The sequence below is a fragment of the Amphiura filiformis genome, chromosome 7, assembly GCF_039555335.1.
Source record: "Amphiura filiformis chromosome 7, Afil_fr2py, whole genome shotgun sequence".
Classification (NCBI taxonomy): Eukaryota; Metazoa; Echinodermata; class Ophiuroidea; order Amphilepidida; family Amphiuridae; genus Amphiura; species Amphiura filiformis.
In genome coordinates this window covers 60,116,203-60,131,092 of record NC_092634.1, presented here as the reverse complement: position 1 = coordinate 60,131,092, position 14,890 = coordinate 60,116,203, and the positions used below count along the sequence as shown (strand labels likewise).

Here is a 14,890-nt window from a genome sequence, read left to right as displayed (position 1 = left end):
TGTTGTTTTTTTTGCTTGTTTGACAAGTTGGACCGGGCAGACATACGCTTGGGTCCTGGTGTGACCAGGCTCAAACAAAATTAATATCACTAGCCAAGCTAGCACGGTTGGCACTAACCAGGTGGTATAGGTTATTCCTCATTCACTTGTTTCTAGAAACCCATTGCCTAAAGATCCGTGCTAAATATCCGATTTTGACTATAGGCCTATAACTCAACTCAGGTCCCATGCTCTTGGAAATTGGAAAGAAAAATGAGAACTGCAAATGGAATATAATTTTCACTACATGTACGACTGCTAGCTCACAGAATTCGGTGTGCTATCTACACTGGAGACACATGTGAAACAAGAACGTGTAAATTATTATAATTAATTTGCAGATATCATAGTGGATTTGGTCAACGAGTGCGCCTCTAACCCATGCCTAAATGGAGGCATATGTACGGATGAAATAGGTTCCTTTACCTGTGACTGTGCTGGTACGGGCTACAGTGGAGACACCTGTGAAGGTAAGGATAAAAATAAGCTCAGGGTTTCTTTGATACAGTTTTGTGTTATTTCACCAACTCTAATATATGCAGTATTTTTGTTGATTTCGCACGTGCTTTTGATACAGTGCAAATTGATAAGCTTTTGTCGCGCCTATGCGAAGTTGGTATTTCTGGTAACTTTTATAAATGTATTTCTGGTATATACAAGAAGCTAACATCTGCAGTTAAAGTGGATACAATTTAAGCATGCTACTTTAAAACATTTCCACAATTCCACATATTTTATATCAATGACATGGGTACAATTTCATTGCACTTGAATACATATTTTAGTATCATTAATGCCATTTGAATTGTAGTAGAATTTAATTAGTAGTTTAATGGTACATTATGATGGGGGGGTCAAAATAGTTTTGAACCTATATGAGGGGGGTCAAAATAGTTTTAGGTCCATTAAGAGAGAGGGTCAAAAAAGTTTTGGGTTCGCGAAGAGGGGGGTTAAAAAAAATTCGACCTGAAAAAAATATTTTCCAGCCCCCCCCACCAAAGTATTTCTGAACATTCCCTAATAATTCCATAATAAAAAGCCGGTTCCATCATTTTATTCAAAATCTCGGATTTTGACAAAACTACAGCACGATGTACTAAAAAAGTTGCACATGGCAATTATTGCTTTCTTTATTCTTTTTTAAGGATTTTAGGGGATGTCCCCCATGGAAAAAATTAGGGCGGTGACGTGTACCCTGGTTCTCCGAGCTTCCTCTGCCTATAATTGTAATGCAACATGATTTAGTTGTATATATCAGTAATAATAAATTAATAATATGTACCACATGAAACATTATTGTAAAAATTGTCAACACTAAAGAAGAGCAAAGATATTGCAGCTTTTAGTGATTTAAAGAGCTGACCAGAAAGAACTGACACAAACCTGAAAATTAAGTTATAGACGACAATTTTTAACACTGGATCAAATGTACTTTTGTTCTGTTTTAATACGGGAGCATTTGCGCGAGCAGCGCGCGAAAAAATTTTACACCCCTTACGTGCCGAAAAACTTTTACCCCCCCTGTTCATACACCCCAAAACTTTATTAACCCCCCTATTCAGAACTCCTAAAATTGTATGACCCCCTACATATTTTCCAGCCCCCCCCACCAGAGTATTTCTGAACACTCCCTTAGTCGAACACGTATGCACAGTACGTACACGGCGTGCGGGATACACATACACACACACCCCCATTGGTTTTTCCCTTCAATCGGGGATACACACATTTTACACAGGTTGCGTAACCATGAAAATGGGGACACCCAGTTGCCACATAATAGAGCCCGATCTTCCCCAGTTGACTAGGAAACTGTCAAACATTCCTGACTTTCTACAGGGCAAATGGAGACATCACCCCCTATTGCCCTGTGAAGTGTCTTAACAGGTAACAGGTTAAAAAAATGGAATGTATCCCCGATACTTTGCCAAAAAAAAAAAAAGACTTTAGGTGCTGTAGTTTTGTCAAAATCTGAGATTTTGAATAAAACGCAGGAACCGTCGTTTTATTATTACGATGGAAATATTAGTCGAACACATAACGATAATAACACAGTACGTACACAGCGTGCGGGACATAAATAGAGTACCCCCTCTCCAATTATGGATTTCCTCATCATGTTCCTGGTCGTTACAAAAAAAGTTATTTTCATTTTAATAAAAAAAACAAAGTCAAATCTTTTCTCAATCTGCTGCAAATGTGTGTCCCGGGATGTGTGTAAACATGATCTAAGCATTAATCCCTGCATTGACATGGTCTTATATTAATGAAATACAGCCAAATAATGAACGAGTCGCCTCATCACTCGACAAAAATATACAGGCTGAGTCAAAAAGAAGTAAACTCATGTTTGAGGAGCTGTGACTCGAGATCTGTAAGGAATCTGCTAAAAAGGAAAATACCACTGGAAAGAGCAAATTCTACACGTCTACATAAAAACAGGAATTGTTGCAATTGCTCACAGCAAACTCAGGTTATACTCATTTGAATACAACCACCCATTTTTGTAGCTGCACACGGTTTCACTTCCCAGGTAGGGACCTACCTATCATATTGATTGGTAAGGCGTGATATTCAAATGCAGAAAAAAAGTTCTGTGGCAGGTGTGATTTAGATCAATAATTTCTACATGTTAAAAGGGCTCTTTTCAATATGAATTTTACCTCAGTGCACTACATTCTAATGAAACGGGCGCGGGCCAAATGACAACATGGCACCACAATTTACCGTACAGGCGCGCACGTTTCTGTCGACGAAGTATCATGAAACTAAGAGTCCCAGCGTCTTCTTCGTCTCCAATTTCCTATAGCTAACCGGGTTTCATGTAAGGGAGCAGTATATAAGAATGTGAACAAGCTCAATGTGCATGGGACGCTAATGAACAGACAGCCGGAAGCTTCAGGCAGACCACGAACTGCTAGATCGCAAGTGAACATTGCTAGAGTTAGACATGCGTTACAGCAAGAATATCAGGTCAATCCTTTACGCAACATTCCCCAATCAAGCTTCTACCGGATCGTTCGTGAAGACATGAATTGGTATCCCTACAAACTATTTTACCGTCATGGACTTTGTTGAATATTAATTAAAAGCAAAGGTTTTCTGTTCAACAATAAATCCTGTTAGCATTTTGCTGATTCGTCGAAATTTAAATGGATGAAAATCAATCAGTCGTGTGCAGCTACAAAAATGGGTGGTTGTATTCAAATGAGTATAACTTTAGTTTGCTGTGAGCAATTGCAACAATTTTTTTTATTTAGACATGTAGAATTTGCTCTTTTCAGTGGTATTTTTATTTTTAGCAGATTCTTTGCAGATCTTAAGTTACAGCCCCTCAAACATGAGTTTACTTCTTTTTGACTCAGCCTGTATGACAGTGAAACTTAACATCAACTTCCATTCATAGCTTTAAAATTGAAATAGAATTTTTAATTTACACAAGTCAATTTTAAATTGTACTCTTTGTTCTTGCAGCGCTTTCTTGTAAAGGACATTGTGGTGACATGAGCATTGACCCTGACACATTTGATATGTGTTCTTGTTTTTACTACTGCGAACCAAATGGTGACTGCTGTCACGATAAGATCGAGGTCTGTGGTTCAGATGGTAAGTACAGCGTGTCCCAAAAGTAACTTAACATTGTGAATTTGCCATATCTCAAATATTTCCTACTTCATACCAAAATGGAGAACATATTCACATAGATTGATCTTTCAGAATTATTCTGATACCAAAAACAGCATTATTGATGACCCCTTGACCTTACTGTGCGACTGTACTTATGTGTGTATCAAACCCACAAAAGCAAGCACATAATGATCTTTGTTCAAGCACATGAATGATGTGCTTCCCTGAACAATAAAATTGGTTCACACACTGCACACGCTACATTTATGTAAGAACATTCATGGATTACATGGCCTAGCGTAAGAGTGACTGCTGTTTTAGATTATAATTAGGATATATTGACAATATTAAACTTTACTTTAAAACAGTTGAAGTGAAGATGAATTTCCTATAGATCAACGGATTCAGATCGTATGGTTCTTTGCCGAGACAAAGTCGGACAAACTCACCCTGAAGCAAAGTTTAAGGAACATTTTAATGTAAATTATGCACCCAGTCGAAATACAATCCAGCAACTAGTGCAGAAATTCCTATCAACTTGATCTGTTCATGATCCATCTCGGGCATGACGTGGAAGAACAGGAAGATCGGCTACAAACATCGATGTCATACGAAGAGCGGTGGCGAAAAGCCCAAGACGATCAGTACGTCGACTTTCAATGGAGAATAACGTACCGCGTACAACTGTTCATCGAATCCTCAGAAAAGATCTTAAGCAGTTTCCATATAAAATCCAGATAAAAAGAAAATGAAGATTACGGATTGAAAACAAACAAACAAACAATCAAACAAACAGAGCAAAATTAAGCAAAACAGATTTTAAAACGATAACACGTTATATCGTGTTATCACGTCTCAAATGACGAGACTTATTTTGCGTTTATAAAAGTGGGTTTTACGGTACGGTAGATATCCGTTAATTTCATGCCGAAGGGTCATGACCACATAGGCATGTTTGGTATCATAACATTGCTTAACGAATTATCTACATACTGTGCAATTTTTGTAACAACACTATTAACCCAATGCAAGTTATGGCAAATTCGCAATGTTAAGTTACTTTTGGGACACCCGGTACAAGTGCACACGAATAGGGAGATCAAAACGTTTAATAAAGCCATAGTTCTAAGGTATGATTACCGTCGAACTTTGGTAATTATTTCCCACAAAATGATGCAATAATATTAGTAATAACAGTCCGGAAGGTTTTCTGTCCATTGTAAACCAAAAAAAATGAGGTAAAATGAAAAGGTTATCTTGGTTGATTAACGTGAACTATTATACCTATGGGCCGGATTTAAGGTTATTAATTATTTTAAACTGTTGTGATTTGGTAGTTCACAGCATCTTACGAATGGTAGTGAGCTTTGGCAAGAATTGCATTGCTCAATTCATAGCGAGCGTATAGAAGAATTAAAATATCACAGATATACTTTTATAGGTGCTGCGGTTCTTGAGTTACGTTGTGAAGAGGGCTGAAACAACAACACTTTTGTAAAACGTAAATAACTAATTAACAACAATAAATTAAGTAAGTTTGCAGAGTATACGATTTGTAGAAAGAACTTTTACAAAACATCAAGGTGTTAATTTTCAATAATATATTAATCTAGATAATGAAATTCGATTTTTAGGTTGCTTCGACCAACAATACCTCGTCTACCCTTAATGTCGTAACTACGACAATAATTCAAAATTGCTCTTACAAGCACAACGAATTTGGCTGATTCCAATTTTAATAGGTGTAGTTGGGATGTATGGTGTATACAAAATACAAACATCCCAAACAAAATGAAACAATTTCAAAGTTAAAGATCATGTGGTTATTAATATTACATCCACGATTAGGCATACTTTAGTATTTCGTGCACTGCTTCGCATAACTGCACCTTCACGAGTTATAGAATTTGAAGATGGGGCGTACAAGGCAAAAACTATAAAGTAACGACTTGATGAAAGGATGTGCGAGAAACTCAAGTATAAGTTTATCTGTCTCATATTCCTGGTTTCCAAAACCAGTTTATCCTAGGGATATGGCAATTAAGGTGACCTTTTCACTGGCCTTATGGGCCAGTATTTGAGTCGTCCTTGCGGTTTATTTGGATTAAATATGACAGCTAAGAGCGGTCACTGGAACCAGTGGCCTGACGCGCGTAGTCATCCAAGTGGTTGGGATGGCAACGACCATAATAGGGGTGGGGTATCCGATTGGGGGCACAAGCCCGTTTCGGCAATTTTCCTAAGGGATTTGCTAAACTTTTTATCGATTGGGGGCATGTGACGTTTGAGAAAAGTTATAGTGTAGTTAAGCGTGACAACGAATGAAAATAGAGCTACGTATATTAGAAAAGTTGAGAAAGGCGCTATAGGTGATAATAGCGATAATAGCGCCCTTTCATATACTACTTGCAATTGCGCTATTTTGTCATTGGTTTGTACACATAATTGCAATATTAGCACTGCTAATTTCAAGTAGTGCTAATTTCGCTATTATCAGTGTTCTTTTGAGAAATCAAATCAGTGGGGCGAAAAATGGCCCCACACAAAATTGCGCAAAGTTAACAAAATGGCTCTAACACAAGATTGCGCAACTTTACCAGTCAAGTGATAATAGCGCTATTATGCTATTTTCAAAAATGGCTTTAAAAGCAAGATTGCGACATTTTGTAATTTTAACTGAATCTCACCAGTCAAGTGATAATAGCGCTATAATTATGCTATTTTCAAAAATGGCTTTAGACAAGATTGCGCGATTTTCAAATGTTCACTGAATCTCACCAGTCACGTGACGAAACGTTTGGGCTGCTCCGTGTATGTTATTAGAAAAAATAGAAACGCCTTTGGACAAAAATCAACAGCTATCGTTGTGGTCCCACTTGGAGCATATACTCGAAACGTTTGGGCTGCTGCGTGTGTGTTATTAAAAAATCAGAAACGCCTTCGGATAAAAAATCTACAGCTATCAGGACAAATGCGTCAACATCAGACCTAACAGTTCACACTTCTTACCTGTCCTGCGGGGCTGTTCCGTTGTGGTCCCACTTGGAGCATGTACTCGAAACGTTTGGGCTGCTACGTGTATGTTATTAAGAAAATTATAAACGCCTTTGGATAAAAAATCAACAGACCCATTCCATGTCAACTCCAGGGATGTGCACCGCAGCACCTCTTCAATTCTTTTCTTTTTCTGTGTGGTGGTAGATATTGATGAGAAAGTACAATCCCGAAAATTTGAGCTTCATACTCCATTTCGTTTTCCCGTGGCATCAATTTGAAATTTAGGGGGTCAGCATAAAAATGTGTCGCAACGCGAAAGACGACGTTTGGAGGTCCATAAATGTATAATGGGAACCCTTTACAACTTTGAAAAGTATGTATCCTGGGGTACTTATTTGTGTAGAATTCAAATCTGGCATCAGAAAACTTGTAACTCCTTTACTTTAAAAGATATAGGGCCCTGAAAATGCAACTTCGTCCATTCAGGACCAACTTTGGGGGGTCAGAACTCCAAAAGTGAAAATAATTTTATTGTCCATTTTTTGGCCAGTCAGAGCCCTTTGGCAGTAGACTTCGGTTGTATATATAAATGCGCATATATAAATGCGCACGTGACCAGATGGCTAGCGCCATATTTGCATTACATCACTGTCAATCACTGAAATGGCGATCATTGAAGGAGTGGCTACAGTTGTGACCTTGTTTCGTGGCTAGCACTGGCAAGGAACATTGGCTGGAGGTTCGATGCTATACATTTGCAAGGATAAATCATGGATATCAAAGGATCATGATTATTGCACAGCACCCCCATGTACAAACATAACTAATGTTTATTTATTTATTTTTATTTATTTATTTTTATTTATTTATTTTTATTTATTTATTTATTTATTTATTTATTTATTTATTTATTTATTTATTTATTTATTTATTTATTTATTTTTTATTTTTTATTTATTTATTTTTTTATTTTTTTATTTTTTTATTTATTTATTTATTTATTTATTTATTTTTTTATTTATTTATTTATTTATTTATTTATTTATTTATTTATTCGACGAAAAACGAAAACCCTGTTCTATTTTGGGAAACAAATTTTTCCTGTACAAATGAATGCCGACCCCAAATTTCGGAAATTTCAGGACAATTTTTTTTTTTGTATTTTCTCAAATTGAAATTTATTTACAGATTTATGTGATTTTTTGGGTTATTTAAAAAAAATATTTTAAATACCAACCGACCGACCGACCCTACTTGAAAGGTCCGTTCGCCCGTAGAACAGGGTTTCTCTCTTTCTCGCCTTACTTATAATTTAATAAATATTATTTGTCCCCCCCTTCCCCCAAAACCAACCCTCCCCCCTTTTACACTCATAAATTAATTGTTTTTTTGCTAACTTTCCCCTTCCGTGTAAAGTAAAACTTTATAAGCCGGTTGAATCAAACTGAACAAAATTGACGTATACAATTACAATATACCATGACAATAATGTGTATGATCTACAATCCCCGAAATATGTGTTGAAACATTACAGCGTCTTTAGGGGAAAATAAGTCCCCCCACTCCCCCGTGCAATGTTGAAACGTGCAAATGTGTTCAGCGTGTCTCCAAAGTGTCGCAACATTGAATGATGGGGGTGGGGAAGGGAAAAGTGTTAATTGATGGCCCAGCTTTCATCTAATTCCAAATATTGAACATTTTTATCCACATTAAAAATACACTTTTGATTTCATTCAAGATGCCTAAAGCGTTTCAACAACATTTTTCGGGGATTGTCTGAGGCAATCGCTAAAATTAACATCTGATTTTAATCTTTTGGCTATAACTTTAAAACTACTTGACAGAATCACTCCAAATTTTCAATGAATATTAGATAGTGCATAAGCTATGATGTGGATATAAAATAAAACAACTAATTATATCAATTTTGACTATATCGCCCTGCACTACAAGCAGGTTGCACCCATCACCTGTGTATGTCTACAATCATAGATTGAATACAATAGCGCTCTTTTCATACATACTAATCTTACAGATGTGAGTGATCAGCATGATATAGTTCAATGCATAGGTACCGCCTGAAAAAATTTCCATGACTATTTATTAATAGATAGGCTATGATGTGGGCACAAAATAAAACAACTAATCTTTTATTTAGATAGTGGTCAAATAATTCTTTTGTACTGCATCCATTTGCATATCTTCTGGAGCGTGCCTATAGAGGAGATGATTTGAACTAATGACCTTATGTGCAAGCACTCTATAAGTAAATACTTATGAAAACGTATGAAACTTGAACGTGGGGGGTGTGGGGGGGGGGGGGGGGGGGGTTACACGATAATCGATTATCGATTTTCCTCCACCACCCTCAACCACACAAATATACCCCCCCCCCCTAATCATCCTTAGCGACTGCGATTGAACATGACAGTCTGTGATCATCATTTCCGTGTTAGGTTTTAGAATTTAATTGAATATTGACAATTAATTGATCATTGATTGTCGGTTATCGACTGTCTATTACCCCCCCCCCCACCACCACCACCAACTCAAACACTGCTTAACAACCACTAGTGGAAGTTTTGGATGAGAAAACGGACATTTTGATGAGAATCGGCCAAAATGGTGAGAATTTAATTTCTCATTCTCTTGGATGAGAAACTTCCTGGTGTGTGTGTCAATCATTATTGTCTTATTAAAACTGGTGACAATTGCTAATCCCCGATTATTATTTTCTCATCCAAAAGAATGAGAAAATTAAATTCTCACCATTTTGGCCGTTTCTCATCAAAATGTCCGTTTTCTCATCCAAAACTTCCACTAGTGTTATCTGACAATTGCTATATTGCCCATATTCATGACATTTAAAGATGTCCGGATCTATGTGTGTCTTTATTACAATTAAAAAAACAATCAATTATCATGCCATAGATAAATTAGGGTTTTAAAACTTATTTTCGTGTTTCACAATGTCAATTGTCATGAATATAGAAGAAAAGTTTACTGGTTTGAATAAGTCACACACAAAAAAAAAGAAAAAAAAGTGAAACTGTTGGGGCTCGAACCACTAGCCTTTCGTTTCACCGTCTGAAGTACTGTCCATTACACCACGCTGTCATGTTGAAATAATTACGGGATTCCGTGATATATGGGTGCGCATTGCTTTCTCGTGATTATGAAAATGGTAAATCTCGACAGACGATTTACATTTGCTAAAATCAGTAAAATGTAAATAATGTTAGAGCTAACAAAACGTAAAATAGTAAAATTAGATGTAGTTTTGAACAAGCTTTCAAACAAAACACTTTCCAAATAAAAGTTGACACCAAATCGGCCTAAATTATGAATTTTGTCAACGGTTTACCATTTCTAAATTAAAGAAACTCCTTGTATTAATATTCAGTATTAGACTATGGTAAACCGTCAAATCACTATGTGATTCAATGGGACGATTTACAATCCCACTTTACCATTTCACGCAAATAAAATGATCAATTTTAAAGATATTTCTGCATGAGTAGGCCTACTTCATGAGCGTACTAATGCGATTTTTTTATTGGTTCGTTTTGTTTTTTTTTTTTGTGTTTTTTCTTTGATCTTAAAAATGTGAAAAAGTTCGTTTTTTGACTATATTGCCCTGCACTGCAGCGTTCACGCGATACATATCCACTGAACTATATCATGCTGATCACTCACATCTGTAAGATTAGTAATGTTTGAAAAGAGCGCTATTGTATTCAATCTATGATTGTAGACATACACAGGTGATGGGTGCAACCTGCTTGTAGTGCAGGGCGATATAGTCAAAATTGATACAATAAGTTGTTTTATTTTATATCCACATCATAGTTTATGCATTAACTAATATTCATTGAAAATTTGGAGTAATTCTATCAAGTAGTTTTAAAGTTACAGCCAAAAGTTTAAAATCAGATGTTAATTTTAGCGATTGCCTCATACAATCCCCGAAATATGTGTTGAAACATTACAGCGTCTTTAGGGGAAAATAAGTCCCCCCACTCCCCCGTGCAATGTTGAAACGTGCAAATGTGTTCAGCGTGTCTCCAAAGTGTCGCAACATTGAATGATGGGGGTGGGGAAGGAAAAGTGTTAATTGATGGCCCAGCTTTCATCTAATTCCAAATATTGAACATTTTTATCCACATTAAAAATACACTTTTGATTTCATTCAAGATGCCTAAAGCGTTTCAACAACATTTTTCGGGGATTGTCTGAGGCAATCGCTAAAATTAACATCTGATTTTAATCTTTTGGCTATAACTTTAAAACTACTTGACAGAATCACTCCAAATTTTCAATGAATATTAGATAGTGCATAAGCTATGATGTGGATATAAAATAAAACAACTAATTATATCAATTTTGACTATATCGCCCTGCACTACAAGCAGGTTGCACCCATCACCTGTGTATGTCTACAATCATAGATTGAATACAATAGCGCTCTTTTCATACATACTAATCTTACAGATGTGAGTGATCAGCATGATATAGTTCAATGCATAGGTACCGCCTGAAAAAATTTCCATGACTATTTATTAATAGATAGGCTATGATGTGGGCACAAAATAAAACAACTAATCTTTTATTTAGATAGTGGTCAAATAATTCTTTTGTACTGCATCCATTTGCATATCTTCTGGAGCGTGCCTATAGAGGAGATGATTTGAACTAATGACCTTATGTGCAAGCACTCTATAAGTAAATACTTATGAAAACGTATGAAACTTGAACGTGGGGGGTGTGGGGGAGGGGGGTTACACGATAATCGATTATCGATTTTCCTCCACCACCCTCAACCACACAAATATACCCCCCCTAATCATCCTTAGCGACTGCGATTGAACATGACAGTCTGTGATCATCATTTCCGTGTTAGGTTTTAGAATTTAATTGAATATTGACAATTAATTGATCATTGATTGTCGGTTATCGACTGTCAATTACCCCCCCCCCTCCCCCCACCACCACCAACTCAAACACTGCTTAACAACCACTAGTGGAAGTTTTGGATGAGAAAACGGACATTTTGATGAGAATCGGCCAAAATGGTGAGAATGTAATTTTCTCATTCTCTTGGATGAGAAACTTCCTGGTGTGTGTGTCAATCATTATTGTCTTATTAAAACTGGTGACAATTGCTAATCCCCGATTATTATTTTCTCATCCAAAAGAATGAGAAAATTAAATTCTCACCATTTTGGCCGTTTCTCATCAAAATGTCCGTTTTCTCATCCAAAACTTCCACTAGTGTTATCTGACAATTGCTATATTGCCCATATTCATGACATTTAAAGATGTCCGGATCTATGTGTGTCTTTATTACAATTAAAAAAAACAATCAATTATCATGCCATAGATAAATTAGGGTTTTAAAACTTATTTTCGTGTTTCACAATGTCAATTGTCATGAATATAGAAGAAAAGTTTACTGGTTTGAATAAGTCACACACAAAAAAAAGAAGAAAAAAGTGAAACTGTTGGGGCTCGAACCACTAGCCTTTCGTTTCACCGTCTGAAGTACTGTCCATTACACCACGCTGTCATGTTGAAATAATTACGGGATTCCGTGATATATGGGTGCGCATTGCTTTCTCGTGATTATGAAAATGGTAAATCTCGACAGACGATTTACATTTGCTAAAATCAGTAAAATGTAAATAATGTTAGAGCTAACAAAACGTAAAATAGTAAAATTAGATGTAGTTTTGAACAAGCTTTCAAACAAAACACTTTCCAAATAAAAGTTGACACCAAATCGGCCTAAATTATGAATTTTGTCAACGGTTTACCATTTCTAAATTAAAGAAACTCCTTGTATTAATATTCAGTATTAGACTATGGTAAACCGTCAAATCACTATGTGATTCAATGGGACGATTTACAATCCCACTTTACCATTTCACGCAAATAAAATGATCAATTTTAAAGATATTTCTGCATGAGTAGGCCTACTTCATGAGCGTACTAATGCGATTTTTTTATTGGTTCGTTTTGTTTTTTTTGCTTTGGGGAGGGCGTTGATCTGAAAAAGGTGAAAAAGGTCGTTTTTGACTATATTGCCCTGCACTGCAGCGTTCACGCGATACATATCCACTGAACTATATCATGCTGATCACTCACATCTGTAAGATTAGTAATGTTTGAAAAGAGCGCTATTGTATTCAATCTATGATTGTAGACATACACAGGTGATGGGTGCAACCTGCTTGTAGTGCAGGGCGATATAGTCAAAATTGATACAATAAGTTGTTTTATTTTATATCCACATCATAGTTTATGCATTAACTAATATTCATTGAAAATTTGGAGTAATTCTATCAAGTAGTTTTAAAGTTACAGCCAAAAGTTTAAAATCAGATGTTAATTTTAGCGATTGCCTCATACAATCCCCGAAATATGTGTTGAAACATTACAGCGTCTTTAGGGAAAATAAGTCCCCCACTCCCCGTGCAATGTTGAAACGTGCAAATGTGTTCAGCGTGTCTCCAAAGTGTCGCAACATTGAATGATGGGGGTGGGGAAGGAAAAGTGTTAATTGATGGCCCAGCTTTCATCTAATTCCAAATATTGAACATTTTTATCCACATTAAAAATACACTTTTGATTTCATTCAAGATGCCTAAAGCGTTTCAACAACATTTTTCGGGGATTGTCTGAGGCAATCGCTAAAATTAACATCTGATTTTAATCTTTTGGCTATAACTTTAAAACTACTTGACAGAATCACTCCAAATTTTCAATGAATATTAGATAGTGCATAAGCTATGATGTGGATATAAAATAAAACAACTAATTATATCAATTTTGACTATATCGCCCTGCACTACAAGCAGGTTGCACCCATCACCTGTGTATGTCTACAATCATAGATTGAATACAATAGCGCTCTTTTCATACATACTAATCTTACAGATGTGAGTGATCAGCATGATATAGTTCAATGCATAGGTACCGCCTGAAAAAATTTCCATGACTATTTATTAATAGATAGGCTATGATGTGGGCACAAAATAAAACAACTAATCTTTTATTTAGATAGTGGTCAAATAATTCTTTTGTACTGCATCCATTTGCATATCTTCTGGAGCGTGCCTATAGAGGAGATGATTTGAACTAATGACCTTATGTGCAAGCACTCTATAAGTAAATACTTATGAAAACGTATGAAACTTGAACGGGGGGTGTGGGGGGGAGGGGGGGGTTACACGATAATCGATTATCGATTTTCCTCCACCACCCTCAACCACACAAATATACCCCCCCCCCCCCCTAATCATCCTTAGCGACTGCGATTGAACATGACAGTCTGTGATCATCATTTCCGTGTTAGGTTTTAGAATTTAATTGAATATTGACAATTAATTGATCATTGATTGTCGGTTATCGACTGTCTATTACCCCCCCCCCCTCCCACCACCACCACCAACTCAAACACTGCTTAACAACCACTAGTGGAAGTTTTGGATGAGAAAACGGACATTTTGATGAGAATCGGCCAAAATGGTGAGAATGTAATTTTCTCATTCTCTTGGATGAGAAACTTCCTGGTGTGTGTGTCAATCATTATTGTCTTATTAAAACTGGTGACAATTGCTAATCCCCGATTATTATTTTCTCATCCAAAAGAATGAGAAAATTAAATTCTCACCATTTTGGCCGTTTCTCATCAAAATGTCCGTTTTCTCATCCAAAACTTCCACTAGTGTTATCTGACAATTGCTATATTGCCCATATTCATGACATTTAAAGATGTCCGGATCTATGTGTGTCTTTATTACAATTAAAAAAACAATCAATTATCATGCCATAGATAAATTAGGGTTTTAAAACTTATTTTCGTGTTTCACAATGTCAATTGTCATGAATATAGAAGAAAAGTTTACTGGTTTGAATAAGTCACACACAAAAAAAAGAAGAAAAAAGTGAAACTGTTGGGGCTCGAACCACTAGCCTTTCGTTTCACCGTCTGAAGTACTGTCCATTACACCACGCTGTCATGTTGAAATAATTACGGGATTCCGTGATATATGGGTGCGCATTGCTTTCTCGTGATTATGAAAATGGTAAATCTCGACAGACGATTTACATTTGCTAAAATCAGTAAAATGTAAATAATGTTAGAGCTAACAAAACGTAAAATAGTAAAATTAGATGTAGTTTTGAACAAGCTTTCAAACAAAACACTTTCCAAATAAAAGTTGAC

General features: G+C 36.2%; 1 protein-coding gene across 2 annotated transcripts in view; it reads left to right on the top strand.

Annotated features, from left to right (window-relative positions):
• Window positions 1-14,890, top strand: part of LOC140156411 (uncharacterized) — a 53,762-nt gene that overhangs the window by 13,187 nt on the left and 25,685 nt on the right. For both annotated transcript variants that reach the window (XM_072179362.1, XM_072179361.1), the window contains exons 3-4: window positions 381-509; window positions 3,514-3,645. In XM_072179362.1, the coding sequence (XP_072035463.1) occupies window positions 381-509; window positions 3,514-3,645 (261 nt within the window). The remainder of the gene's footprint in view (window positions 1-380; window positions 510-3,513; window positions 3,646-14,890) is intronic.